The sequence below is a fragment of the Lottia gigantea genome, assembly GCF_000327385.1.
Source record: "Lottia gigantea unplaced genomic scaffold LOTGIsca_11, whole genome shotgun sequence".
In the NCBI taxonomy this organism is placed as follows: Eukaryota; Metazoa; Mollusca; class Gastropoda; family Lottiidae; genus Lottia; species Lottia gigantea.
Genome location: NW_008707001.1, coordinates 3898720 through 3925095, shown reverse-complemented (window position 1 = coordinate 3925095; position 26376 = coordinate 3898720). Strand labels below are relative to the sequence as shown.

The 26376-nt window shown below is 34.2% G+C and overlaps 4 protein-coding genes across 4 annotated transcripts; 2 read left to right on the top strand and 2 right to left on the bottom strand.

Moving 5' to 3' along the window:
• Positions 1 to 6947: 6947 nt before the first annotated feature.
• LOTGIDRAFT_79888 (hypothetical protein) lies at positions 6948 to 7190 on the top strand (the record flags this gene model as incomplete). The annotated part of the gene is made up of 1 exon (XM_009047260.1): positions 6948 to 7190. A coding segment is annotated over one exon (243 nt), but the record flags the coding sequence as incomplete, so codon positions are not given.
• Positions 7191 to 8577: 1387 nt separating this feature from the next.
• LOTGIDRAFT_203414 (hypothetical protein) lies at positions 8578 to 14461 on the bottom strand. The gene is made up of 11 exons (XM_009047259.1): positions 14362 to 14461; positions 13893 to 13972; positions 13273 to 13424; positions 12548 to 12651; positions 12169 to 12322; positions 11331 to 11481; positions 10868 to 10952; positions 10334 to 10419; positions 9893 to 10008; positions 9274 to 9358; positions 8578 to 8818 (listed from the first exon to the last, which is right to left on the bottom strand). Exons 1-11 carry the CDS (start codon positions 14442 to 14444, stop codon positions 8694 to 8696), a joined length of 1221 nt encoding a protein of 406 aa, XP_009045507.1. The 5' UTR covers positions 14445 to 14461; the 3' UTR covers positions 8578 to 8693.
• A 1111-nt stretch (positions 14462 to 15572) lies between these two features.
• LOTGIDRAFT_156627 (hypothetical protein) lies at positions 15573 to 17330 on the top strand (the record flags this gene model as incomplete). The annotated part of the gene is made up of 4 exons (XM_009047258.1): positions 15573 to 15575; positions 15921 to 16034; positions 16711 to 16840; positions 17269 to 17330. The coding sequence occupies 4 exons, from the start codon at positions 15573 to 15575 to the stop codon at positions 17328 to 17330; spliced, it is 309 nt and encodes a 102-aa protein (XP_009045506.1).
• A 1876-nt stretch (positions 17331 to 19206) lies between these two features.
• LOTGIDRAFT_110160 (hypothetical protein) lies at positions 19207 to 19623 on the bottom strand (the record flags this gene model as incomplete). The annotated part of the gene is made up of 1 exon (XM_009047257.1): positions 19207 to 19623. The coding sequence occupies one exon, from the start codon at positions 19621 to 19623 to the stop codon at positions 19207 to 19209; it is 417 nt and encodes a 138-aa protein (XP_009045505.1).
• Between the last annotated feature and the right edge of the window lie 6753 nt (positions 19624 to 26376).

Sequence of the window (26376 nt, the reverse complement as noted above, 5' to 3'; positions counted from 1 at the left end):
TAGGACATAAAACAAAAAACTTTCAGAGCCAAAATGAAATGTCTTGCTTTTCTGCACCTGATTCAGAGCCTTAAGTTATCTCAAGATATTTTTTGAAATTATAAATTTTCAAAAAGAAATCTTTAATAAAGTTTTATATCCCTTCACCTTTGTAAGACATTATTAAATTTCCAAACCTGACACGTTAATTGTCCTTTTCTTTCAGCATTGGAAGAAAAAGTTAACAAATGGAGTCAAGAATTCCAATAATAATAATAATAATAGCAGTAGAAATCATTCTCTATCTAACGGTGTAAAATCAGACAGGAAACTGAGTGATAATAGTGATAAAGACACTGATAAAAATGACAGTGATGACAATTCTCAAAATGATGAGGAGGAGGAGACAACTAGATCTGAAACAACGGAAATTGCAGATCGTGAAGAGGAGGAAGTTGAAACTCAGAATGAATTACCCATGATTCATTGTGATGAGCTGGACGGTGATACAGCATGTGACGGTGATGATGAGAAACAGTCTGATGATGACGATGATGATGATAGTGATTCTTCTTCATCATCTTCATCATCATCATCATCTTCATCTGATGAAGAAGAGGAAGAGGTATATGAAGGAGTTGATCCAGATATTTCTGCAAATCTGGATGAAGATACGAAAATATCTGACTCTGCATGTAAGTCTATTGAAATGGCAATTGAAGACGATGAAGAAATTCAAAATGTTATTGAACCTCGACCAGAAATCAAATCAAATGAGGCTCCGTTACTTAAAGAAACCAACAGCCCACTAAGTGTAGAGGATGTTACGGAGCCTGTATTGAGCGTGTCATCCAGTGTGCCGGAGCCTAGTCCAGTAATTGAAGTTCCTGATTCTTCACCTCAACCCGACAGTGATAGTCAGCCTGCTCCCTTATCACCTCAAGTGCCCACTCCGGAATCTGTACGTGCTCCTCTTTCCCCTCCAGCGCCTCTCTCGCCTTCTGCTCCTTTATCACCCCCAGCCCCACCTTCAGCGCCTTCTCCACAATCAAAATCAGAAGATGAAGATTTAGATGATGAACCTGAGGAAGAAGAAAAGATAACTCCACCAATTGTTAATGAACTAGACAACAATAAACCCAGTCCAAATGTGGAAGAAATAATTGATAACAGTGTACACAGTGTTCATAGTATACAAAGTGTTCATAGCGTTCATAGTGTACATAGTGTTCATAGTGACAGTGGTGGTGGTGTTCCTAGTGTTAACAGTGAACAGGGTGTTCGGACTATGGAAGAAAATGTGAACACCACATCACCCATTAAACATTCTACAGAGCATCATAGTCCATCATTGCCGTCGCGTGATAATCTGATGACAGCTAATAACTATAAAAATACCTTCTCTAATGAACTCCAGCAAAATATAGAACAAATAGACGATAGTAGGACAACTAACTTAGTGAGTGAACAACTAGCTACAGCATCAGAGACATTGAATATTCATAATCCACGATCAAACGAGGCTCCGCCCCCTCCAATACAACATCAACAGCAGCAGCAACAACAAGCTCCTCCCCATCAACCTCCACCTCAACAACAACAACCGAATTTAACCCCAACACGCACACCAAGTTGCCCACCAAATCTTTCCCCCTATAACAGCAATGTTAAAAATGTGTTCTCTCCTCAATCTGCTCCTATTAACAATATGCCAAGTTCTAATGCGGGTATGACAAACACAAACTATAGTGAAATAGACGTCACACAGCTGGGACTGGAATCGCCAGCCTCTATAAGTAGTAGTGAAATGGCCAATAATTCAGTAGGAAGTGTTGAAAATGCTCCAATCATGTCAATGAGCTATTCAGACTGTGCTATGCAACAAATTCAGCATATGCAACAATATTGCAATAATTCGCGACCAACTAGATTTATGGACACAGTGAATCCAATGGGTCAGGTACCCATGCCAGTTAGCAGCACACCAAATCCACATTATATGCCAACTGCATCGAACACTAACAATTATGGATCACCTGTTCAAAATCGATACAGTCCTACAATCTTGCCACCACCGCAAAGCACCCAAAGACTAATGCATAGTAATACACCATGTGCTATGTTGGGACGCCAACAATCACAAACCCCTACATATACCCCTAATAATATAGGTGGTAGTCTCGCTAAACTTCAACAAATGACTAATCATATTGACAATATCATGCCAGAAACTATGCCAACCCCTCCCCCTAATTTAACTCCGCCTCCTCCAGTGAACATGACTCCTCCCCCTGGCATGATCCGTATGACAACTCCACCCATTCCTAATTTACAACCCCCACCTCAGTTATCGGCTTCTACGTTAATGGCACAGCAATGTAGTAAATATCAACGAAGACAATCTTCGTCATCATCATCATCTTCAGCCTCCGTCAGAAAGAGTCCTAGTGTAACGCCCAATGTGACAGTGAATCCAAATATGACATTTACACCAAATGTTACCATCCAACCAGGATCTGGAATGTTGCCGCGGTATAATAACATGTTCAATGGCTATCCAATGCAAAATACCATGATAAACCCTGGCTATCTGACAGCTAATCATGGTTTCTTCAATCAACAGCAAATTCCCATGCAAATGCAAATGATGAACATGAATATGCACATGCAACCTCAACGATTTCAACAACAGATTCAGCAAATGCAGCATGGTCAACCCAATAACCCTATGTATGGATATGGGTATGGGTTGCCAATGAATGGAGTCATGAGAAGATGAACTTATTCTGAGTTTAGTGATTAACCTTTTGAAAACTGAGATAAACTGTTATCAGGGGGAGCTCCTGATACTGAAGCATAAGACTCGAACATTTGATAATGGCAGCTTCTATGGCAATTATGTGGCTGGTAGAGAGGTGTTAATTCCAGTTGATATCAGTTGTTTTTCAGTGCTCAAAAAGAGGTCAGTGGTTATCGTGTGGAGTTCAAGGATGTTAACTGTAGTGCTTAAAGTGCCAAGTCATTTTGACTCTACATGTAGAGAATTTGGACCCAATTTGTAACCATTTGACTACATGTAGCCAATTTGACTCTACATGTAGCCAATTTGAACCCAATTTGTAACCACTTGACTACATGTAAACATTTTTACTCTACATGTAACGATTAGTACTATACACTCAAGTCAATTCGGACTCTACATGTAGCCAATTTAACTCTACATGTTGTCAATTTGGGGACTCTACTTTGGTCATGACCTAATGTGAAGTATGAGTTATTTATTGTTTACTCAGAATGTTATGATATATTTTGTTATAGTGTGCTATATAGACTGGTTTGTAAGATACAAATCTAAATTATTTCATTTGAATTACCAATATTGTCTTAGGCATAGGAACTTGGGATAGTGGGAAGAAGATTTGTCCTCTCCAATCCTTTTGCCATGGAAATAACCAATGTTGTCTGAATTTTTCAATTTGTTTCTCAAAACTTAAAACTTGGAGTACCCTGCTCATTCCAGTCCTTATGCCTTTGATTATTGCATATTGTTTCATGAAGTACCTTTTTTACATTTTGATCCTTGGACAGAGGTTGTGTCCAATTAAATCTAAACTCAAACCTTGGCTATTCCTTAATTGTAAAGATGGTGGCACAAGGACTGGATGTATCCCATCAATTATAAACTTTAAAGGCGGTGACACACTAGGTCATTATCGCTGATGAACCGGAGAGATTTGTCTTATGTGTCCAATACATTGCTTTAAAAGGCTGACTTAATTCTCTGGAGTAAGAATTCTGTGATCATTGTACATATTCTATAAATAGTAAGCCTATAATCTACAGGGTAGTCCAAATACATTACATTCTTGTAAATAGCCCCGCTCACTTTCTCTTGGTACACTCTTTACCCCGTTTACTTCATCAAAATCCGGTGTTGAGACTGACAAAGGAATTATGTGAAGATTCTGCTTAAGTACAACCCTGGAAACGTATTCTCAAAACGATCTTAGCTCATCTGGAGAGGTCCCTGTTTCTCGACAAATTAAACATGAGAAAAATCTCTGCACCAAATTGTGCATAACATTGTGCTTCCTTTGTGAAAAGGCATTCAGAAAACCCAGATTTCATCTATAAGAGGTTAAAGATAGTCCAACAGATTTTGATGAAGTAAAGCCAATGTTGTCATTGTGTAGAATTGATTCCAGCTGATGTCTCAGGATTATTATTATTATAATTATAAAAAAAAGATACTGAAAATAGTAATTATTGTAAAATAATCGATTCTATTCTTCCTTCCACAAAGAGTCTATCTCATATTTTTATTTCTCTTTCATTTCAATAACTTGTACCTTGTGCAGTTTGAGATAATAAATTATTCAACAAGTTGATTTTATTTGGTATTAGTCTAAGGGATTAAGGGTTTTCTGGACTTTTTATGTCTATAAAGACCATTTATGGCTTCGATTTGCATCATTACAATTTTCCTTCAGATGTCTGTTTCTTGTAATCATAGATATGTTTAACCGGATACATAACTATGGTAAAATGTGCTCATAAATTACACGCTTAGTTTTTGTGGAATAACAAGAACTATAGACGTGATTGAAAATTTGAATGGTGCAAATTGATGCTATCAATGTCCCCAAAACACATAAAACAAGTTTAGAAAATATACATGTATGTCAATCTGTTAGGTGTTGATACTTGGGTCAAGTAACAAGCCTTACTAGCGTGAAGCCTGTGACGATGGGGCACAGAAACCTGGTGTACTGTGGGTTGGCAGGACAGAAACGGGGGGTTGACAGGATAGCAAACATGGAATACCCTGTGACGATGGTGGGACAGAAACCCGGGGTACCTGTGGCAGTGGGACTTAAATATATTTGTTGATAGTCTTCAGAAATACTAGAAAATCGCACAAGTCTTTCAAAAATATGTGATAGAGAAAGTCGTCCAATTTACCTAGGCTTCTCAAAGAATCAGAATGCGTCTTCATTAATTCTTCTTCGTATCCTAGAAAAATGTTTCTGGTCTCCGCGGTGTAAGAAAGGCTTCTGATAACGTGCTATTATTGGAAATATGACTTCACCTTTAATGAAAAGTATATTTTCAGATTTCTGGTACTACTAATGGGTGAATGCTTTGTCCCATCATACTCAAATGTATTCATGATTTCATGGCAGAATGGGAAAGAGAAGTATCTCTTCTTTGTCCATTACTCCCTCTCACCAACTTATGTATAAGTCCATCCTAAACCCACATTTCCAGGAGTAATTAAATCCCAAATATTACGGTTCCACCGAATTTGTACGCGGGAAGCGGACTTCAACGAGGCATGTGTCATGGTTTTTAAACAATTGCAATAACGATAAAAATTCAACCATTTGTGAACGTAAAGCCAAAAACATTGCCCCCATCGTATCACGAATACGGGATTCGCATGGTCTTATTAACCGAGGAAGTATGACGAATATGGGTGTGGTTTGGACACAATGCATTGCCAGTAACACGGGTCAACCTTGTTGGTGTCAGTTCAAAACCCTGTCTGAAATCTACATGTTCAGTCCTTGTTTCAACTCAACCACCTTCTTTTTCAATACTTCTAATAATGCCAAATTTCCCATAGAAGAAAACCTGACTTGTGGCAGCAGCAATATCATCTACCTCACATCCTGCACAATTTGCCAAAAACAAAATATATTGAAGAAATAAACAATAAATTGAGAAGTCGATTCAATGGCTGCAGTGCGCTTGGCAAACTTTCACAAACGGCCTTTCGTGAAAGTTTCCATACTAGACTCAGTCAGAAAGTATAGATATAATATAGACCCAAAGAGTTATAAATAAGAATTTAACTGAATGTATGTATGTATGAACCTTATCCTCTGATTCACCTTTAACATGGCAAACCGAAGAATAACGAATGGGTGGGGGCCGCTTGATCTGAAACTGAAACTAGGCTAGGAGGCGCCGCTTGATCTGAAACTGAACTAGACTAGGAGGTACCTACAAAGTAGCCATTTTAGCTTACTTGTGCGTAATTGGAGATTATTTGATATTTATCGATAACAATTAAACTTTTCTGCCGAAACAACGGACTAGTTTGGTCTACGTACATTCAAAGTTATTGATTAGCCTAACGATTCGTAACGAAAGAAACTTGTTTTTAACTTTTAAGTGATTTTATCGCCGGACCCCGAAGCGAAGGCGGAAGTGAAAAAGTCAAAATGAATGTAGACCCTCCTGTATTTTCTGATGGAAAAAGGTATGAACAGTATAAAAAAGAGCTGTTGGCATGGAAAGAAATCACCAATGTAGAGAAAATGGGCATTGTTGTAGCCTTAAGCTTGCCTGAGCAGGGAAAGCATGCCCTCATTCGCGAACGTGTATTTGAAGAATTGTCAAAAGATTGTCTAAAGGATTTGAATGGTTTCGAAGTCCTTCTAGCTTTTTTGGATAATCATTTGGGAATGGAGAATCTTGTTGGCTGTAGAGAAATATATGAGGACTTTGATGATTTTAAACGTGTGTATACTCAATCGATCAAAGAATATATTTCTGAATTTGACAAAAAGTATGAAAACATTTTGAAGAAAAATATGGCACTGTCTCCAGAAATGCTTGTGTTCAAGTTGTTGAAAGGTGCAAACTTAAAGAAGGAAGAACAAGATCTGGTGCTTAGTGGTATAAACTTTAAGAATAAAGCCAACCTTTATGAAAATGTTAAAACCTCTCTCAAAAAGTTTAAAGGTGCAGCTGGTATTCAACTTCAACATTCAAATGGAATCAGCAAGGTTGTCAAGACTGAACTTATGTGTCCTCCACCTGCTGAACTAATGGAGATGACCGAGCACGTTTATAGGACAACTCCACCTATTCTTGATAAGCAACTTCCACCTCATTTATCAGCATCTTCACCAAATGTGCCAGTGGATTCTAATAATCATCAGATAGCTTACCAACAACAAAACCCCATGATTAATCCTAACAGTCATCAGACAACTTACCATCAACAAAATCCCGTGATTAATCCTAACAGTCATCAGACAACTTACCATCAACAAAACCCCGTGATTAATCCTAACAGTCATCAGATAGCTTACCAACAACAAAACCCCGTGATTAATCCTTACAATCATCAGATAGCTTACCATCAACGAAACCCCATGATTAATCTTAACAGTCAACCCATTAACAACAATTGCTTCCCAGGACCAATGACAGCTAATCCTGGCGTCTTGTCTCAATACTTTCCTCTGCAACCTGGTCAACCCAACTTTTATCAATGGTAATGGACTTGGTTTTCCTATACCTATACCTATGTATATAGGGAAAATGAACATGACTTGATTGCTCATGAAATAGCTCCTGACTTTTAAAGGAGCATTCCACTTTTTTGTAAAAAATTATTATCAAACATTGTAACTTGTACCTAAAAATATTTCTAAAGTATTATGTTTGTATCTGAGTATCTACTTCAAGATCAAATTGAATTTGTTTAAAAAGGGTTATCTAAAAATGGAGAGTACTAATTGTTAATTAAGCAGTTTGACCTAGTTTTGGTGTTTGGCATGGAGACATATTTCTAATTAATCGTTTATTTTATTTGTAAAATCTGAAAAACTCATAAAACTAAGTAATTATTGAACAACACGTTTTTCAATACTTAATTGCATTTTGATAGATAATTACTTAGTTTTGGATTTATGGGATTATATAAGGATCATGTTATGTTATTTTTGACACCAGGTATATCTACTGATGAATATATGCTCTTATTGGCCAAGTTTAAATTGTTATATTTTATGTTCATTCTAAGAGTAGTATTCCTGTAAGTCCGAACAGTAGCCTACTTCTCTAACAATTTCAAAAAAGGCTTTAAAAAATTAATGGTTGAAACACAATTCTATAGATTTTGGTGTACAGTTTTAACAAATTTGAGCAGAAAATTTTTTTGACCTACAAAAACAATCTGAGTATACACAATATAATCATTCACTATTCCTTTTGATTTTAGATGGTGATTTAACTCTTTGCATTTTAATTTGTTTTATCTTTTGATTATTGGTAATGGGTTTTTTTTATTTGCACTCTACTTACTTATTTGCTTTTTGTACCTTAATAATTTAATAATTAATTCAATAAATTGATTATATTTTAGTATTAGTCTATGGAATTAAAGGTTTTCTGAACTTAATGTGTATCAGAGCCATTTATGGCTTAAATTTGCATCATTACAATTTTCCTTCAGATATCTGTTTCTTGTAATCATAGAAATGTTTAACCAGACATATGATATAACTATGGTAAAAGCTGCTTATATATTATAAATGATGAGTTGAATTACAAGAACTATAGGCGTCTGACTGAAAATTAGAATGGTGCAAATCAATGCTATCAGTGTCCACAATATGCATACATGTAAATATTTAGAAAAATGTCAATCTGTTCAAAGTTGTTGAGATCCGGGTCAAGCTGCAAATCTAGGGGTGTGAAGTCTGAAAAAAAGGGCTACTTGACTCTCAAATGAGTGAACATTATTTCAGATGCTTATAAAAGTTGCACTTTTGAAGAAAAACAATTGAAGATGGACAAATCAACAATTTCTGATCACTTTATTTATATCTGAAGATTATTTAATACATACAATATTTACATAGAGCACTATATTTACATAGCATTTGAACTAAATAATTAAATCAAAGCAGTACAGTTCAATTCATTTCCATAGTTTTATTCGTCCATTCTGGAGCAGTCGTTGATATTTTCTCTATGATATTATTCACTTGAAAACACAGACTCTGTATCTGTTTATCCCAAGTTGGTAATGTCTCACGAGCTGAAATTAATAATTAAATATTAGAACAATTCCCTTAACTTATAGGGGCAAAACGGTTCAATGGATGAGCACTTTTAGGGTAAATGGCATGAATCAAAAGTAATATGCAATCACAATGTTTAACTTTTGAGTTTGTAGTATTACTTTATTAAATCCCCCTTCCTGTATAATGATATATATATATTCGGATTGCCGCACAAAATATAGATTTGGTGATTGATATATATACAGTTTGGTAGAGAAAATCGAGAGATTAGATTGAGGCTTTTGTGAGTGCAGACGATTGTAGCCTGATATTAACCCTGATTTATTATGTAGTGTTGTAACATACTGTGTTCGAGACTTGTTTTATGATATAATAAAAGATATATCAACATTACTATATGATGATAGAGAAGTAAAGATCATCATTACACCTGTGATATACTTGTCAAAATCCATGAGAAGACATTTACCTTCAAAATGTACTATAGAATCTATCTGATCAATATAACCATTCATTCTTCCTTCAGTTATCATCTGAGATGCTATCTTCTCTGCCTTAAATTAAACAAAAAACCAGAAGTAAATATACAAAAGTAAAATGTTAACCAGGAAAGACAGCCTTCATAAATATGTGACACATTAAGATATTCAGATGAGTGGTAGTGAACTCGGTCTACATCTTCACAATGTCAAGCTATCACAAACTTTGCCTTATACCTTGACTGCAATTGTCATCTTTCTTGTATCATGGAATGCAACGATTTGATCGGATTGTAGGCCGGCGAATACAGCCAACCATAACCCTTGACATACAGACTGGTTATTGTTTTCTGTCGAAGGAAGGGTACTTAATGTCTGTATTCGCTAACCAAATTTCTATATTATAAACGTCCGTGATAAAAGAAAAATAGAAGAAAAACGGCTATTGCAGTCATAGTATAAGACGAATAACATAATAGCTGACATTGTGAAGATGTAGACCGATAGGTTTGCTAGGTTTTAAGCATAGGATATTTACCCAAGATGAGTTTCTACCAAGTTCACTACCACAGGATAGGGATAAAGCATAAAATATCTGACCAATCTTACCTTAGCGGGTTTAATCTCTAACAGTGATCCAAGTTCAGAAAATGAAATATTATTATACAGTTTACTGGCTGATAGTAAATTATGTTCTATAATTGCTCTATCCAATATTGTGGAACCTAGAAAGGAGGTAAGATTATGTTGAATTATTGCTCTATAAAATGAATATACCCCAGTACACGTATGGTAATTTTAGATATATATACAAAGGGCAGCTCTGAGTCTTCAAGCCTACAGGTTTCCAAGGGGCCCCAATGTTAATGCCTAAAAGGTCTCTCCCAGCTTGTTCTTTGTTGTCACCCTTCTTATACTCAATTTTCTCATCTTATTTAGGTTATTATATTTTTCAAAGAATTCAAAGAGGGAAAATATATTTAATTTTGTTTTGTATCAGAGTCGTGGGTTCTTCAGTTAAACAAATGGTGTTTAAAAAGTTGAAATTACCATCTGATGTAATAGCTTTCTGATGAGCTTGTAACAAAGATTCAAATTCTTGAAGATCACTGCCTCTAATTATTCTATCTAGGTACCTGTAACAAAAACAATAGCAATTAATATAGAATTTTAATCAGAATATAAATAGGCTTTCAAAACTTTTTAGGTGTATCAGGGACACTGATAGCATCGATTTGCAACATATCAATCTTCAGTCATACGTCTGTGGGTTTTGTAATTTCACTTATCTAAACGTTTTATGATGTACCTAGAAAAAAGACCATTACAAATTATTAGCTGCTTTGCAATAGTGACGTACATCATTAAGCATTTTTATAACAGAATTCAGACATCTGGATGGAATTGGAATGATGCAAAAAAAAGCCATGAATGTCCCCGATGCACATAAAATAGCTAGAAAACCTTCTTTACCATCTGTTTAATATTACAGCCCATATCATCTGCTATTATAGGGCTGATAATTAAGATCAAGGGTGTCCTAAAGGAAAGTTCTCCTTTCTTTATTCATGACAAATTTCTTACATTTTTTCCAGGATATTAAAAGCTGGTAATTGTTGACATCTTTCATCTTTAAACAGAGTGGCCAACATTCTTGATCTTTGCTGTCCTAGAAAATATAATATACAAGTCTCAATGTTAGAATAGTTGACCCCATTTCTATACCATCTGTCCTGATGAGGATTTTATATCTAAAACACATGTCAGCAGCATGAATGATATCTTGTCCATTAATTTAGGACTATTTTATCATTTTTCAAAAGATTTCACAAGCACAGTTATTGTCAATTCTTCTTTTTTGCAATGAAATGTGATATTACAATGCACACAGTTCTCAATTGAAACAAAGTAAAAAGAAACCTACATTTCTATGCCTAAGAAATGTTTTGTTCAAGGGAAAGCTTCAGGGTTTCATTCCATTGCATTGTAAGATGGTGCACACAAAATCCTTTCAAAGTATAATCAAATGAAGATCAAAATGGCCAACCTGCAGAAGCCAAAACTGAACAAATTAAAGCATTCTTTAAAGCTGTCATTCTTTCTTCATCAGCAACAATGGCCTTGTATGATAATTCATTATATCGTTGAGCTGCTTCTATAAATTTCCGTCTATAATCTAATACTCTTGCATAACATGCCTGAAAAATAAGTAAAATTAACATATTAACTGTGTGGAAGAAAAGATGAGCCTTGACAGACCCCAATACTCTAGCATGTCTGTAATATTGAAATAGGGTAAATATGGCATTATTAACTTTATGGACTCTTAGAAAGAAAGAAAAGAAAGAAACAACTTTATTTTACACGGATAACAACATGGCTTCACAGTTAAGGATCCTTTCTACCATCTGGTCCGTGGCCATACATCTTGACATTGATCTTTCCCGGATTATCCATGCCCATTTACAACTGGGTGGACTGGAATTATGAGCGAAGATGACTTATTCAAGGTCATCAGACAATCATACGCCCATTCAGAATTGAATCCACAGAAGCAATTTGCTCGATGTAACCATGCAAATGATGTCATATCAAGAACCAATGCTCTAACCGACTGTGCTATAGAACTTCAAAGAAAGGAGGCAAAATGAGAGTCCCAAATATCAAATTAACATTTCTTCGTGCCCTTCTGTGCTTGCTAGCGAAGTGAGTCACACTGTATCTTGTATCAGAGCTCAAATTGAAGGACATTCTTCACTACCAGAAAATATGGCCAAAATTCAAATTCTCACATTCTAATTTTTTTCTAATTAGTCTCATTATCATCTTGTTTTGAAATGTATTACAGCCATCAAGTTGTAAAAAAGAAAAATATTAATCAATACCTTATAATGAATTTGTAATTCTTCATTTTGAGAATCAGCCTGTAATATGGATGCTCTGTTGATAAACGCCTCGGCTAATACTGGATCATCATCTTCTAAATATAATCTAGCTATCTTTAAATATGTTTGTAATTTATAATCTGTGGTATACTGCCTGAAATAATGTTGATATTGTGAAAAGCTACGATGCCTGACATGTAAATTTTGTAGGTTTATCAATGTTTCCACCCAATAGTACAAAGCATTAAAAAGTATCATCATTTCACTAAAATTGTTCCTAATCGTACATATATCGTAAATTTAACCTCCAATATCAAACAAATTATAATGATGATTAAAATCATATGTCCAGACCAAAAGAAAAGATGAAGGCACTTACTTCTGTCCTGTTTCTAATGGAATTCCAACTAAAACACCAGCAGCCTCCTTCCAGCTTTGTTCATGTTCATAAATATCAGCTAAATGTTGTCTTATGGCTGCAACCTGATAAGTTGAATTAAGTATTAAATTCAAAGGATTTTCTTCCACCAAGGTGGTTGTAAATTCTGAGTTTTAAAAGGGGATCACGACTGCCCACGGGGGTCACAAAATTAGCCATAACTGGGTCGTTGGCAGGGGTAAGAGATAAAAATTGGCTATGCGACCAGTTATCCCCGATTATCATTGACTAGTTTCGTTTGTGTTTGAACTCTTCAGACTGATTAGACTCACCTTGCAGGGTTCTATTTATACTGTTCAGGGACCTCGGTGGAAGGTTTCCGGGGTGTGGGTTTTACCGGGATTGCTGGGGTTCATAATTATTGGGGTTACCAGGGTGGATTTTTACCGAGGTTGAAATTCTCCGAATCCAAAGCTAAGATTTTTTCACACATATTTCTACAGTGCAGTAAGTGTATTTAATGAAAACTGTATTAAAAAAATTGACCCTGTTAAATCAATCAATGGTTTTGAGCTTTTCAGCTTCAGAATTTCATAGTACCTTTATATAATATATGATCAGTATTCATGGACTATTCTTCAGAGGTTCATTTTCTCTCAAATTGATAACTGTTTACCAATCAAGTGATAATTTTATATCTTTAATTCTATAAACATTAGCCATACCTGCTCTTCAAATGATATAACTCTAGAATGTATTTTCTCCAGAGTGAAATGAGACACTTGTTTAGCTATATTATCTGGTAGTTTGGTCAGCTGAGTTGTAAATTCTGTCAATATCTGTCGAGATATCACTAAACTAACATTTTCATTGATCACTGAAATATTGAAAAGAAATTCTTTATCCCATGCCAGTGTCAGAAAATTATCACTTCTTTTATTTTTGATCTTCTGCTCTTCTCAATAAAAGTAGTGCTTCAGTTGGTTGAAAAGTTACTGAAAAAGTAAATAACAAGGCACTGACAATATTATATTCACTAACGAATGAGCCATCTTTCTTTTCAATAAAAGTTGTATATCAGATTCCCAGTCAACTCATCTACATGTCAAAATTTTGTTGGTTAACTCACCTACTAAAGTTAAATTGATTTGATTTCACCTACCTATCGGAGTCAATGATTGATCATTAATTTTATATTAAGCATTTAATGTTTTATATTATGTTAATTGTTATGTACAATTTGACCTCATTATGGAGCTTTTGAGAGGATCATGGTGCATGAAGTACAATAAAGTTTTTATCCTTTTATCCTTATTAATAGAGCCTTAAGAAAAATCATACTTACATGCTTCCACAAAGACTTGTAATGATGGGATAAGCTCAGTACCTCCAGTTTTCATTATTGTTTCTAGAATACTCTTATACCTAAATGAAAATATTGAAGAAAACACATTTAGATCCTCAATATAAGAAAAGACATTTTCATCAAAACTCCTAAATTGGCTAAAATTCTGGGTTTGACATGTCAAGAGGGGTGGGATCTTAGCCTACTCGGTACCGGTACATTTCTAAACTCATTCTGTCTGGACCTTTCAGACAGTGACTATCGTGCCCACAGACACTGTACTTGCCAAGAAGAAGCTTGTATACTTAGTAGAGAACTTAGTTTTTGGAACTAGAACTTGGTAAACAAGCGAGAGTAAAACTTAAAGTGTCAAATGAGTGGAGATCATGATGTTTACATGTAGATCTAAGCTTAGAGAAACGAGGAGAGAGCTTTCCTATCTTCAGAAATACAAAAAAGATTGACGTACTTTTCTGTTACATCTTTGTGCGAGCCACCTGAATGAGAAAGCCCAGCAAGCTGAGAAAGTTGATTTCTTATGGAAGCTGCCATCTTGATTTCTGTCAAGGTGCATTCGAAACTCATACCAGATATGTGTCGGCGTGCGTTCGATAACTTCTTCCAGATCGGTTCCTCAGAACGGAACACGGCTATAGTATCCACTTGGGACAAATAAAATTGCTTAAAGATAGCTTCAATGTGTAAAATATCATTTTCAATAAATATGTTAATGTCTACAAAGAAACGATACAACAATAAAATTCAAGAATAAAATGTTTATTTCAAATTAAGAAGATTTCAGCCCATTAGCCTAGCTTCCAGCCAAATGAATTAACCTAATAAGCCTAGGAAAAGTTGGACTTAAATATTTCAAATGTCTGGAGTTTTTGTTCAACTTATTTAACCCCCTGTTTTTCATTTATTCAAAATGAGCAAAATCCTGTCAAGGTCAAGGAAAGAAATGACCGTCAGTTAGGATAACAATAAAAATATGTAAGACGACTAGCTAGCCGTCTATATTTACGCAAAATGGAAACAGTAGACCTTTTTTTTTTCTTTTTTTTTTCATTGATTGGTCTAGGCTTTCGCAGTCTCATGAAAAACCAAAAAAGAAAATGGTAGTAAGCCGACAGCCCATCATCTTAATCAATTACCGCTATTTTAATCGTTAATTTAATTTTGACTCTCCTAATCTCCCCATTAGGTAAGTGTTGATTGAATCAGGATTGAGTCGAGTGAGGAAATCGTTCGCCGGCGTTATTGTGTTAATTTTCTTTTCATTTCTTGTAATTCGTGATCTTATTAGGAAATAATGCGTAAAAGCACTGCAAATAACTTTGGTCTGACATTGCTTATAAAAGAGTACCCTCCCCTTAAACAAATATAATTGTCTCTTGTGCAATCCGAAACAAAAGGGATGAACAAATTGTTCGGAATATCATCAAGATGAAAATGGATAAAGGCTATAAAACAAAAGCTGTGCTCAATTAACACCCTTAATCTCTTATATTGGCGCTATTTTCATTATTATCTACATGCAGACAATAAACAAAGAATCTCATTCAGCCAAGTGAATATTCCCATTCGATTGGTCAATACTATCACGTGACATACTATAACTGACGCTGTATTTTGGCGGAGTAGGTCATTGAGCAGAATAGTATTTGACAGTGTATCAAGATGGTAAGTAAATCGCTTTTAAATCGTTCAAATTTATGTCCATCCGAATATAAATTCTCGTAATTTTGATACAGGAATATTTTTTCCGCCCGGATTGATGATTTTTGCGTTTGTAGGTCACTGAGATGGAATTTTTTTGGTCAATGTTTGTAAACAATCTTCTTGTTTATTATAGGCAGGAGGAAAAGCCGGTAAAGATTCAGGAAAAGCGAAAGCAAAGGCCGTGTCCCGATCAGCAAGGGCGGGACTACAGGTTAGTATGGTTTATTTGTTTTCCTTATTCATCTTTCATTGCGGAAAAAACAAAATATTTCAAATTACTTTCAATTTTAATTAAACTTTTTGCAGTTTCCAGTTGGTCGTATTCACAGACATTTGAAGAACAGAACCACAAGCCATGGGCGAGTTGGAGCGACCGCAGCAGTGTACAGTGCTGCAATTTTGGAATATCTTACTGCTGAGGTAAGAAACTAAGATTTTGCTAATGCATACTCTGTGAAAATAATGACAAATGATGTGAATTTGCACCTGACTTTACAGTATTTTTATACGAACTTCAAGCTTCGATAAAATGACTTTCCAGTAGAGTTTCGATGTAACAGGCTGCTTTTTGGAATTCTTGCATCATTTGGCAATGATATGCAACAATTTTGATCAAAATATCTCCCAAATCGAAAAAGTTATGCCACTTTAAAAATTGACATGTCAAAATTCGCGGGTAGAAAAATGGCGCGGTCAGCCATCATTTTGAAGCGGAACCGGAAGTAGGGAATTCTGTGTTGCAACAATGGATTTGATTGGTTGTGTTCATTTACATTATATAAATTTATTAAGATAATTTACCAAAAAAATGATCTTACTTACCATACAAATTATTGGTACATAGAATTGAGATGATCTCAGTTTAAAAGTACAGAGTGGGTCATAAATGTTTCACAGAAGTTCAGTGTAATAGTTGCAAAACATAATAATGAATCTCCACTAGGGCGGTCAGCTAGGCTGTTAGAAAGCTGTTCCTAATTCCTCTTTCTAGCAAACATAACGAAATTCTTAAAACATAAAAATGTCATAGCTCCTTACTATAATTCTGTCGTATCCATGGCTGCTAAACCCAAATTGAAATAATGTTTTATTTCAGGTGCTTGAGTTGGCAGGTAATGCCAGTAAAGATTTAAAAGTAAAACGTATCACACCAAGACATTTACAATTAGCTATCAGAGGAGATGAGGAATTAGATTCTCTTATCAAAGCAACAATTGCTGGCGGTGGTAAGTGTCTCTTTGTAACACCAATGGAATATCAAGCTACTGCAGAGCAGTGCATACTTCTGTTTCCATTTGTCAATGATACTGATCTAAGGAAAAGATGGATTTAATGATTTATTGCATTCTGCACTAGTCTGCATATCAACAATTTATCTGTATGACGTTTCGCCTTGTATTATGACTAACTTGAAACTAGTCTGGAAAGTGATAATGGGGATTGACAATTTGTAAAATTACTAAAGCTGTTGAATCAGACCTGAAGTTGTCGGGTTCTGAGTGTGCAAAAATCCGATTGCTTCTCTTTTTTCTCTGTAGGATAGCTTTATGTTCTGCTTTATTTAATACATCACTCTCGAAATGTAGAGCCAATTTCTATTAACCCATGAAATGTCTTAAAATCATTCTAATATATTTTACTTTTATCTTTTCAGGTGTTATACCTCATATTCACAAGTCTCTCATTGGAAAGAAGGGTTCTCAAAAAGCAGCATAATCTTAGTGTATGTTGTGCTGGATTTTAGACTAGCTGACTGTCCAAATCATCATTTCATTTCATCATCGTCATCTTTATTATAGTATCATTTTATTTCATCTCATCACTCATTGTAGCTAATTTTTAACGTGTTTTAAACTTGTATTCATATTATTTGTGTCAACAAAATGACCTACAAACACAATCCTTGGTTTTTTTACTACTACAAACAGACAATGAGAATTTGGAACTAATATTGGAAATGGAATGTTTTAGTGCACCTACTACATCAAGAACGAATAGGGGGAAAATTGTAGAGCTGGGTTCTCAGCTCCATTGGGCATTGATTTATTTTTGGAAAGACATTGCATTTTGTTTCTTGAATAATATAAATTTCAAAACAGTTTCATTGTTATTTATCAGTTACCTCCCTTGGACTATTTGAATTAGTTGTGAACTCTAAAAAGCAGGTAAAATCTTGTAGTATGCTTAAAGAATAAGTTTGCTTTATGTCACTTTATGTTAATTGGTGACTTATCTCTGTATATTCATTGAATTCTCGATTGTGTACATATCATTTGGTTTATTGTCATGTCCAACTTCCATGATGTCCCTTGTGACACTCAAAAGGCCCATTCATGCCAAAACAAGTGAAGATGTGAGAGCGATCATATGAATTGGACAGCAGAATGGGAAATGATGAAACTTTTAAGTGAGCTTGGGAACAACTCATTTCTCGGATTACTATTTATATGGGAAAGCTATAGTTATACATTATCATTTTGAAGACTAAAAGGAGAAGTCCTAACTTTCAAGCAAGATTCAGAACCATTTAAGCATATGAATCTTTCAAATCTTTTTCCATTTCCCAAATGATAGTTACCGTCTAGTCTTCTCAAGAAATTCACCAACTGGCTCAGGACATGAGACCAAAATTTCTAGTCTGTCTCTTTCCACCATGTCGATAATTATGTGCCTCGCATGCTACTGAAAGGAAAATGAGTCTGATTGGATCGTCTTTTGACGATATAACTATCAGAGAATGTTATCTAAATCATGTCTGGGATACAATAATCCGGTCCTGAAACATATTATACCAGACTTTAATCAGCAACAAAAATCTCCAATCAAGATCACTCATGTGCCCACACCATTAAAATACTTTCCAAATTTAAACCCACATTCAGCGCTGTCCAGAAAATCAACCAATAAAAAAGTAACCCATTTACTAAATATTTTGTTGATACTAGATTAAAGTAACAGCACCTTATTAACAGTGAATAATAAAACAACAAATAAAATACTTGTCTAAATATTTATTCATTTAAACAGTTATAAACCTAACGCTGGAATTTCACAAAATTCATTTGAAATAAGAGGATTATTGCACACTTTGTCCAAATGTGAAATGAATAAGCTGAGGACGGACTAGAATTTGTTTAAAATTCAATAAATTAGATGAACTAAGTTGTTCCTTCTCTAGCACTTGGAATTGAAGAGGATTTAACAGTTGACCATCATAATGCTGGTCTTGTCATGAATAACAACTGTCGTAGGCCTACATTGGGCTGTATATGGAATGCTCATGGGTACAAATTATAAGAGTTGTGTCCCTTTTACTGATATAAGATACTTTATCAAAAGGAACAGAAATTTTTATAAAAAAAAACTAATAAGGAGTTCTACCCGGTTGATCAACTTGGACTAAGGAGCGTTCTGTCCCTCAGAGTTATGTCCCTCTGACCAATAAAGACTGCTGTAACAACCAATGAGGGAATGTTTCGTGTAAGTTGAAGTATCTATCACAGTTGAAAATTGAAACATTAAAAATATGAGATGATGCACTATTACAAACTAATAAAAACGATTAAGTATTAAAAAGTCAACTAACACAAGTTCAATGATTGGTGCGATAGAGTTTTTTCTTCTCCAATATGAAACCAGAACAAAGGATTTTTGGCATACTCTTCCATTTGGAGTTTTTAAAGCACCCTTTCAAAGTAAGATAAATTTTTTCCAACATGCACCATCCTCTAGTGTCTTCTTTCAATGTTAAATAAAGCTCAAAAGTGGCCACAGTTGTAGGGTCCATTTCAACGCAGGCAACTTTTCGACACACGTTTTTTTCTTCCAAATTCACATAAAGTACACAACCACGCAGACCATAAGGTTCTTGACTAGACATTCGTAATACATCTTGAGCGATTTTCGATGTAGTACCACAAGGAAAAAGTACTTCACATTTAAACTTGGTATCACGAGCATTTCGTAACGATTCTTCTAATTTCGATTTAACAGTTTTATATTGTTGCATTTCGCTTGCATCCAGAAATGTACCGTAACTATTCAATCCAGGCATATGACAATCTAAAATTAGAAAATTTAAAAATATTGTAATTGTTTAAATACTTCAAATAAGATATGTTAAGATATCAAAATTTGATTCTGCATACGATTTTTCAAGAAAACTGCAATGATAAGAATTCTGACTGGCTAATGCTGTCACTTTTTTAGGGCCTGGGATTGATTTGCATTCATATTTGTTCCTATGTGTAAAAATTTACAAGATAAAAATCCAACAATTCAATTTCATTCCACTGTGAACACTAGATTTAATCACTGAATTGAATGCGAAAAGCATTTCAATGACTTTTTATTAGGCCTTTTTTTAATGAGCTAAAAATAAATACAATTGACTGGTGTCTTGACAGTGACTAAACAAGCCCTAAAGCCTAATTGAGTGTGGGACTTGATCTAGTCTAGATTTAAACTGTTACTCTTTACAAGTCTTTGTCATCATATAATTATAGATTATAAGTAATATTGAAATATACGATGTTTAATTGATCAATTTTAACCACATCCTGAGGTTTTGGGTACAAATTTCTTATTCATCATTGAGAAAGGTGTGTCATGCTACAGTGTGACTGTGACAGGGATGAAAATTCTATCCTTTGTTATTCTATGTCTCATCAACCAACATTTTATAAGATTGTTCCTAATTGACAAAATTTTTCTCATTCTGCCTCAATCAAAAGCAAAATAATCATTTTTATGATAAAATAAGCTTATAGGATAACGGTTTAGTTACAGGCCCTTTTACTGTTAATTTACCAACTTCTTGGGAGTTAAAAGAAATATTTTTGATAAATGATTTTCAAAGAACATGAACATCATTTTCTAGAGTAAAACTTAAGCTAAAAGTAGTAAAAGTGGTCATTTCAACTCACCTTCGATGTCCTGTTTGCTGGTTGATCGATTTTTTTGCTGTTTTCCTTCAATGAAGTCATTTTCAATCACTAAAGAATATCCCTTATTCTTACTATTTTTTCTCGATAATGTTCCAAAAATATCCTTGATTTTAAAAAGCACTTTGTCGATATCAAAAGCAGGTGAATTATCTTTGTATTCCATGTTCAAAACTGATGCGTCTGTCGTCGATGACATTTTGACAGCAACTGAGCTCAATCTCGTGACACTGACAGACGAACGAAGTCGTATTAGAAGTAGGCCGGCTGACCGTTTGCGTTGATGAGTTTTGCTCAACTGATCTTCTCGTTTTAACAGTTTTGACTTCACCTCAGTTAGTCAACTAAGTGCACAAGTCAAAATGATGATTTTAAATGTTTCATACGAAGCTGACCTCCTGCATCGGAGACAGTTGGAAGTCAGTTTCCAAGCCGGGAGAAAATCAGCTGTTTTTATCCAGTGACTTATGTCATTGCATAAATTATTCCAAATAAGGTCAAATAAGCCACGCCTACTTCAGACATCGACCAATCAGATGTGTGCGGAATTTTCCATTTCTGTTCTTAACAGCTCGAGAGTTTAAAGGTCATGTCAAAGGTGAACCGATCAGCTGTGAATTTGAAGCCGGTGGGTAAACAAAGAAAATTGAGTATACAGTTCTTAGTGTTCTTTGTCCTATACTTATTATCATTCACCGGTCTTACCTGTATTAGCCGATTATTTACACAAGAAGGCTTCAATTAATCATTTTGGTCGAAAACAGGTACTCTCAGTCTGCCTTATAGTGGCCACTTTCAACCCCCAAGAATTTTGACTCCATAACAAGGACAGTTGCATTAACAAAGTGCAATGCAATAATAAATGCATTAAGCTGTAGAGTGCAAAATTTCTGATAATGCCACATCTAAGACCTTAAAATGAATTTGCAGTAATAAAGTGGAATGTTATATGAAGTGCATTATGCTATGATGGTGGAATCAATTGTGTGATAGAAAATTTAGTTGCAAGAACAGTTACTATTATAATAAGCTTACAATAAATGACTTTATATTTGCACAGTATGTGCTATCAAACTACTGTCAGGGGCTCTGATCTTGAAATTTAGCTTTGAGTGTTGCAAATCATGCCTGTATAACTATGCCATTGTCATTTGGTATGCAAAGTTCAATATATGCACTTTTACAATGTGCATTTAACATTGAGAGCATTTGAGCCAATAGACTTGAACAATTGATAAAGTTGCATTTATATTATATTGTCACCATCCAGCTACTTTTAAATATGTCTTAATTAAATTCCTTTATCTTTAGAAGTATGTGCAACATGTAAGTTACCTTTTAATTTTGTTGACAAGGGACTGTCTAAAATGGCTCATTAAGGATGACAGGTTCCTTTAATCATGTAGAGAATGGTGGGGAAAGGTGGTCAGCTGGGGGCACCTGCTTTCTGTTTCATTCTGCCTAATTTATCACGCCTATTAATTAACAGGTAAGACATCAATTAAAACATTGTTAGAAGATTCAGTATGGCTTTATACAGTTAGCTGTAATTTTAAATAAAACTATTAAAAAGGTGCAGATATTAAGGGAATGCCCCTAATGAGGCTTAATTATCTTTCCTAATTATGTTAATCTCTTTTTTTTTTAATCTCCTTTAGTGTCGGCAGGTGGTAACATCACTTAACAAAAATTCTTATTTTCCGATTCTGGCTTAGGGCTTGCCTAGTGCAATTATTAAGATTTTGTACCAGGATTTGACAATACATTATATTTTTGGAGTATTTTACTGGATATAGGATGCAATGGAAAAAGTTTCAACCAATCTAAGATGACATCAGATGTGCCATAAGGATGAGTATGCCCTGCTTGGAGTGCTAGCATTAAATTTATAACTTTATGTTTATTGGTCTACTTGCTGATATTAACTGATCCATATTTTTTGTGTGAGACTATAATCAATGTTTATGGATCTTTAAATTGAGAATCTATTACAAAATCAGGTCCTCTTTCCTGTTTTATGAACTTCATTTATTAATAACTTCCACCATAATGTCCAGTATTGAGGGTAACACATAGATATTTCAATATATAACAAGTAAAAATTGGCACATACACCCACTTAAAGTGTTATACAAAGCAAATAGGGTATTGACTGGAGAATTGCCGGCATTAGAAATGGTCATTGGCCGAGCAGTGACCTGATTAGAATTAACTTTTACTGGCCATTGCTCTACTTTTTCTAGACAAGATGTTCTACTAACATTAAGTGATATTGAAGGACATGTTAATAGATAAATATCCATATCAAATTATCCATAGCAAGGCTGAAGTAGAAACTAGACACATCCTTTCAAATGCAAAATTGTTTCTAACATAGGTTATATAATGTTGGAAACCCCATCAGACCAGCAGTTCTTCCAAATATTATCTGGAGGATCTCCAGCAATAATAAGTATCAGAGGCCTGGTAACAAGTCAGAAGTAAATGCGGTATGTGTATTATAGTATATTTTACCGAAATTGGTATAAAACTGTAGATTCTTCAGCATTTAAAAGATAGACAGACGAACGGATGAATATGCACATAGAGACGTGAGGATATGCAAGTGAAGAACTTTACCCAAGTTCCTTGGTTATGGCATTACTCTAAATTGTATTACTCTAGGGGTCTTTGAACTACAAGTACAAATTTCCATTTTAACCTTAACATTCATGAACATTGCTTTAACCCTGTGCCAGTGCCTTCTGTTGGATAGTAACTTGTTACCTTTCAACCACCCTAATCTCTAAGTCGGCTGATTGTAAAGGGTATACTAGGGTTAATGATAAAAAGAAAACCCAGAAATTTGTTATTGAAATGTCAGTTTTATTCCAGTATTAACAGTAACAATACGATGATTAGTCTGTATAAAATATATCATAGACATATATCATCAAATATCTAACAAATATACAGTACAAAGATAAGGCAAAACTGAGGTATTAATAAACGGCTACCAATATACAGAAAGGCAAAGAAACAGAACATATCTGAAGGTACTGATAAAACTGAACATACACTGGCTGTTACATAAACTCATTAATAGAACTACTGCTTCTTTTGTTACCTTGAGTACATTTCACACCACGTTCCCACAGCAACAGTAGGATGATTATCCACATCTAGTCTCCAAAGGATCATGATTTCACACTTTCTCCAATGTCTTAAAGATGGTTTTCCTTTTTTTTTAGTGTCAAATTAAGCAAACTATTTGATTAATTGGTGTTTCTAATGAATTATCATGTATTTTTAATCATATCATTATGTTCTTATTGCATATAATTTAGAGTTTAAAAATGTCCATGTATTTACAGTCTGGATAAGCAAAAAAAAAAGACTTTTTGACCTTTTTTGATTGGTCACTCATTGGAATTCTGCTGGTAATTCTCTTCTAATGTAGCTAATTATGAACTAATTATGGACATGTGAGACAAACTGGTATTTTTCTAAATCATTAGAACACCTCTACTTTCTATCCATATAAGTGTTTGCATTTTCATTTTCATTTTGATAAATGAAAATAAGAGAAACCATCTTTAACTTACAATGTATAAGCATTTACAAATAAAGATATATATGATACAGCAACATGACGTTTCTTTTGCCTTTCAATATATATTACATACAATTACAATACTACAAAATATTATTAAATGAGAAATCTTATTTTTTGGGGCACCAAATTTTGCAGATACAGATTAACCCACAAAGTTAAAATAAGGCAAAAGGGGAACTTCAGGGCTTTAAATGTATAATTGAAAAAGAAACCCCAAAAAACTAAAGTTTGATTGTTGTTTCAAAAGTGAGTCATTTGCTCTGTTCATCTCCATTACGCTACAGCTTTGTGGGGATATAATTTGTAATTATTTGTAACTATTTGTAACTATTCCTATCTTATCAAATCTTTTAAGATATTTTTCTAAGGGTGTGAAAGAAGTGGTTTGGATTATTAGGAAAATTGAGGTCTCATGAATAATAATGATTTCTTATTGCTTGTTGCTAAGATGTAACAGCTAAATTCATAGTTTGACAGGTATATGGGCAATATCCTGCACAAAATGAAAATCACTCATTATCAGCTTCTAAATGCATATGATGTCTATTGAGTACAGGTCAATTAGCAGAATTCAGTCATATATTGCCATTATTTCAAATGAAGGAAGCCGAATCTTGAAAATCATTGGCGATTCGTTTGAGCTACATTTTGTTCTTACTTTATGTGTATTATGTTTGAGGGCCAATATCAAGTCCTTATTTCGACTGCAGGTAGCAAATTATTGACAGTGGATTGGGCTCCTATAGACTGACTGAAGATCCTAAATTATTATTCTACTCTTTGGGACATTTTGTATTGGGCACTGATTTTATCTTTAAGGACAATTTTTCATCAAAATCATAAAATTACTCAGTTGATCTTTTACTATTTTACTAGAAAATTTATTATAAAAATGCTCAAATGTCCGTCTATAGAAATTCAAGTAACAGCCCTGCTATACACTCACTAATCTCTACCGTAAAAATTAACCTATTTTTTTGTGGACAAATACAATATTTACTAAGGACAATGGTTACAACATCTATTGAAGGCATGACGTAAGAGGACATAACCTCTGATCTTATGACATTATTGACCGAATGCAGGTGTGATATCTGGAGTTTGAAGGGAAAAATAAATAAAATTAACAAATATCACTGGTTAAGTAATCATTAATCATATGAACACTGAAACACTGATGTTGTAAATGCCAACATTATGTTTGACAAGTTGCTAGGAAATTTGATTTTGAAATTTAATTATGTTAAAACAATATTGATGATATCTATATTATATAACCAGAGGCCCCTTGTCAGAAATATTGCAACTTGAATATAATTGATAGTATATATTGTTTAAAAGGCTTTAATTTGGTTTGCTGATATTATAGAGATTTGATTAAAATGTAGAAATTAATTAGATACAAGACTCATACATTACGAAGAGCCTGAGTTTAAAGGCTACTAGAAAATTTCATTGCTTCAAGAACAGTATTTCCATTGAAATTTTATATTTGATTGGCGCTACCTCATAGCAGGGGTTATGCTTTTGAAATGAAATAGAATACCTTATATGGTAAGTTTGCAAAATTGCAATAAATAACTTGCAATGTTTCGATAATGATACTCTCAGCTTTGCCAAGCAACAACAAGCCTAATACCATCCACATAAAGTTACAAGCCACTTATTCACATGTTTGTCCTGAATATTGTCCAGTTATGAAAAATTAAGGGTCAAAATGTGAAAATGAGGGAACACATGATATACAACATTGAAAAATCTCAGCACAAAACTGAGATCGGTGATAAATCTAAAAAATACACAAAATACTACGATACACAATATAATAAATTAGAACAAAATCTCTCTTTTCTTTTCAATATATATAAACTTATTTACAATGATACAAAATGTATTTAAGGAGATTGAACAGGCATTTTCATCTTCTGAAAATTTTATTAAGAATCTCCAAGACTAAGAAAACGTAAGTAATAGTTAAAAAACTTGCACAAAATTTTGAAAGAATCTTAGGTCAAGATTGAAGAAATACATCTACAGATGATTGGTTGATTAGACTAAATCTGATATCAATTTAACTTGCTAATAAATTAGCAAATTAAATGACTAAGTTTTGTGAAATGGGCTCTCAATGTGTAGTTAAGATCCATACAAGACTGGAAATAATTGACATGCTATGCAAAACACCCTTATTTTTTCAAATGAACTCTTCTATACATATATCACT

What these genes read in the sequence shown, in the direction of transcription:
- LOTGIDRAFT_203414 (XM_009047259.1), bottom strand. Translation starts at nt 14,444, where the DNA reads ATGGCAGCTTCCATAAGAAATCAACTTTCTCAGCTTGCTGGGCTTTCT. An exon ending in CACAAAGATGTAACAGAAAA is followed by an intron (nt 13,973 to 14,361) that starts GTACGTCAATCT and finishes ATTTTCATTTAG; the next exon opens with GTATAAGAGTATTCTAGAAA. An exon ending in CCATTAGAAACAGGACAGAA is followed by an intron (nt 12,323 to 12,547) that starts GTAAGTGCCTTC and finishes ACATTATTTCAG; the next exon opens with GCAGTATACCACAGATTATA.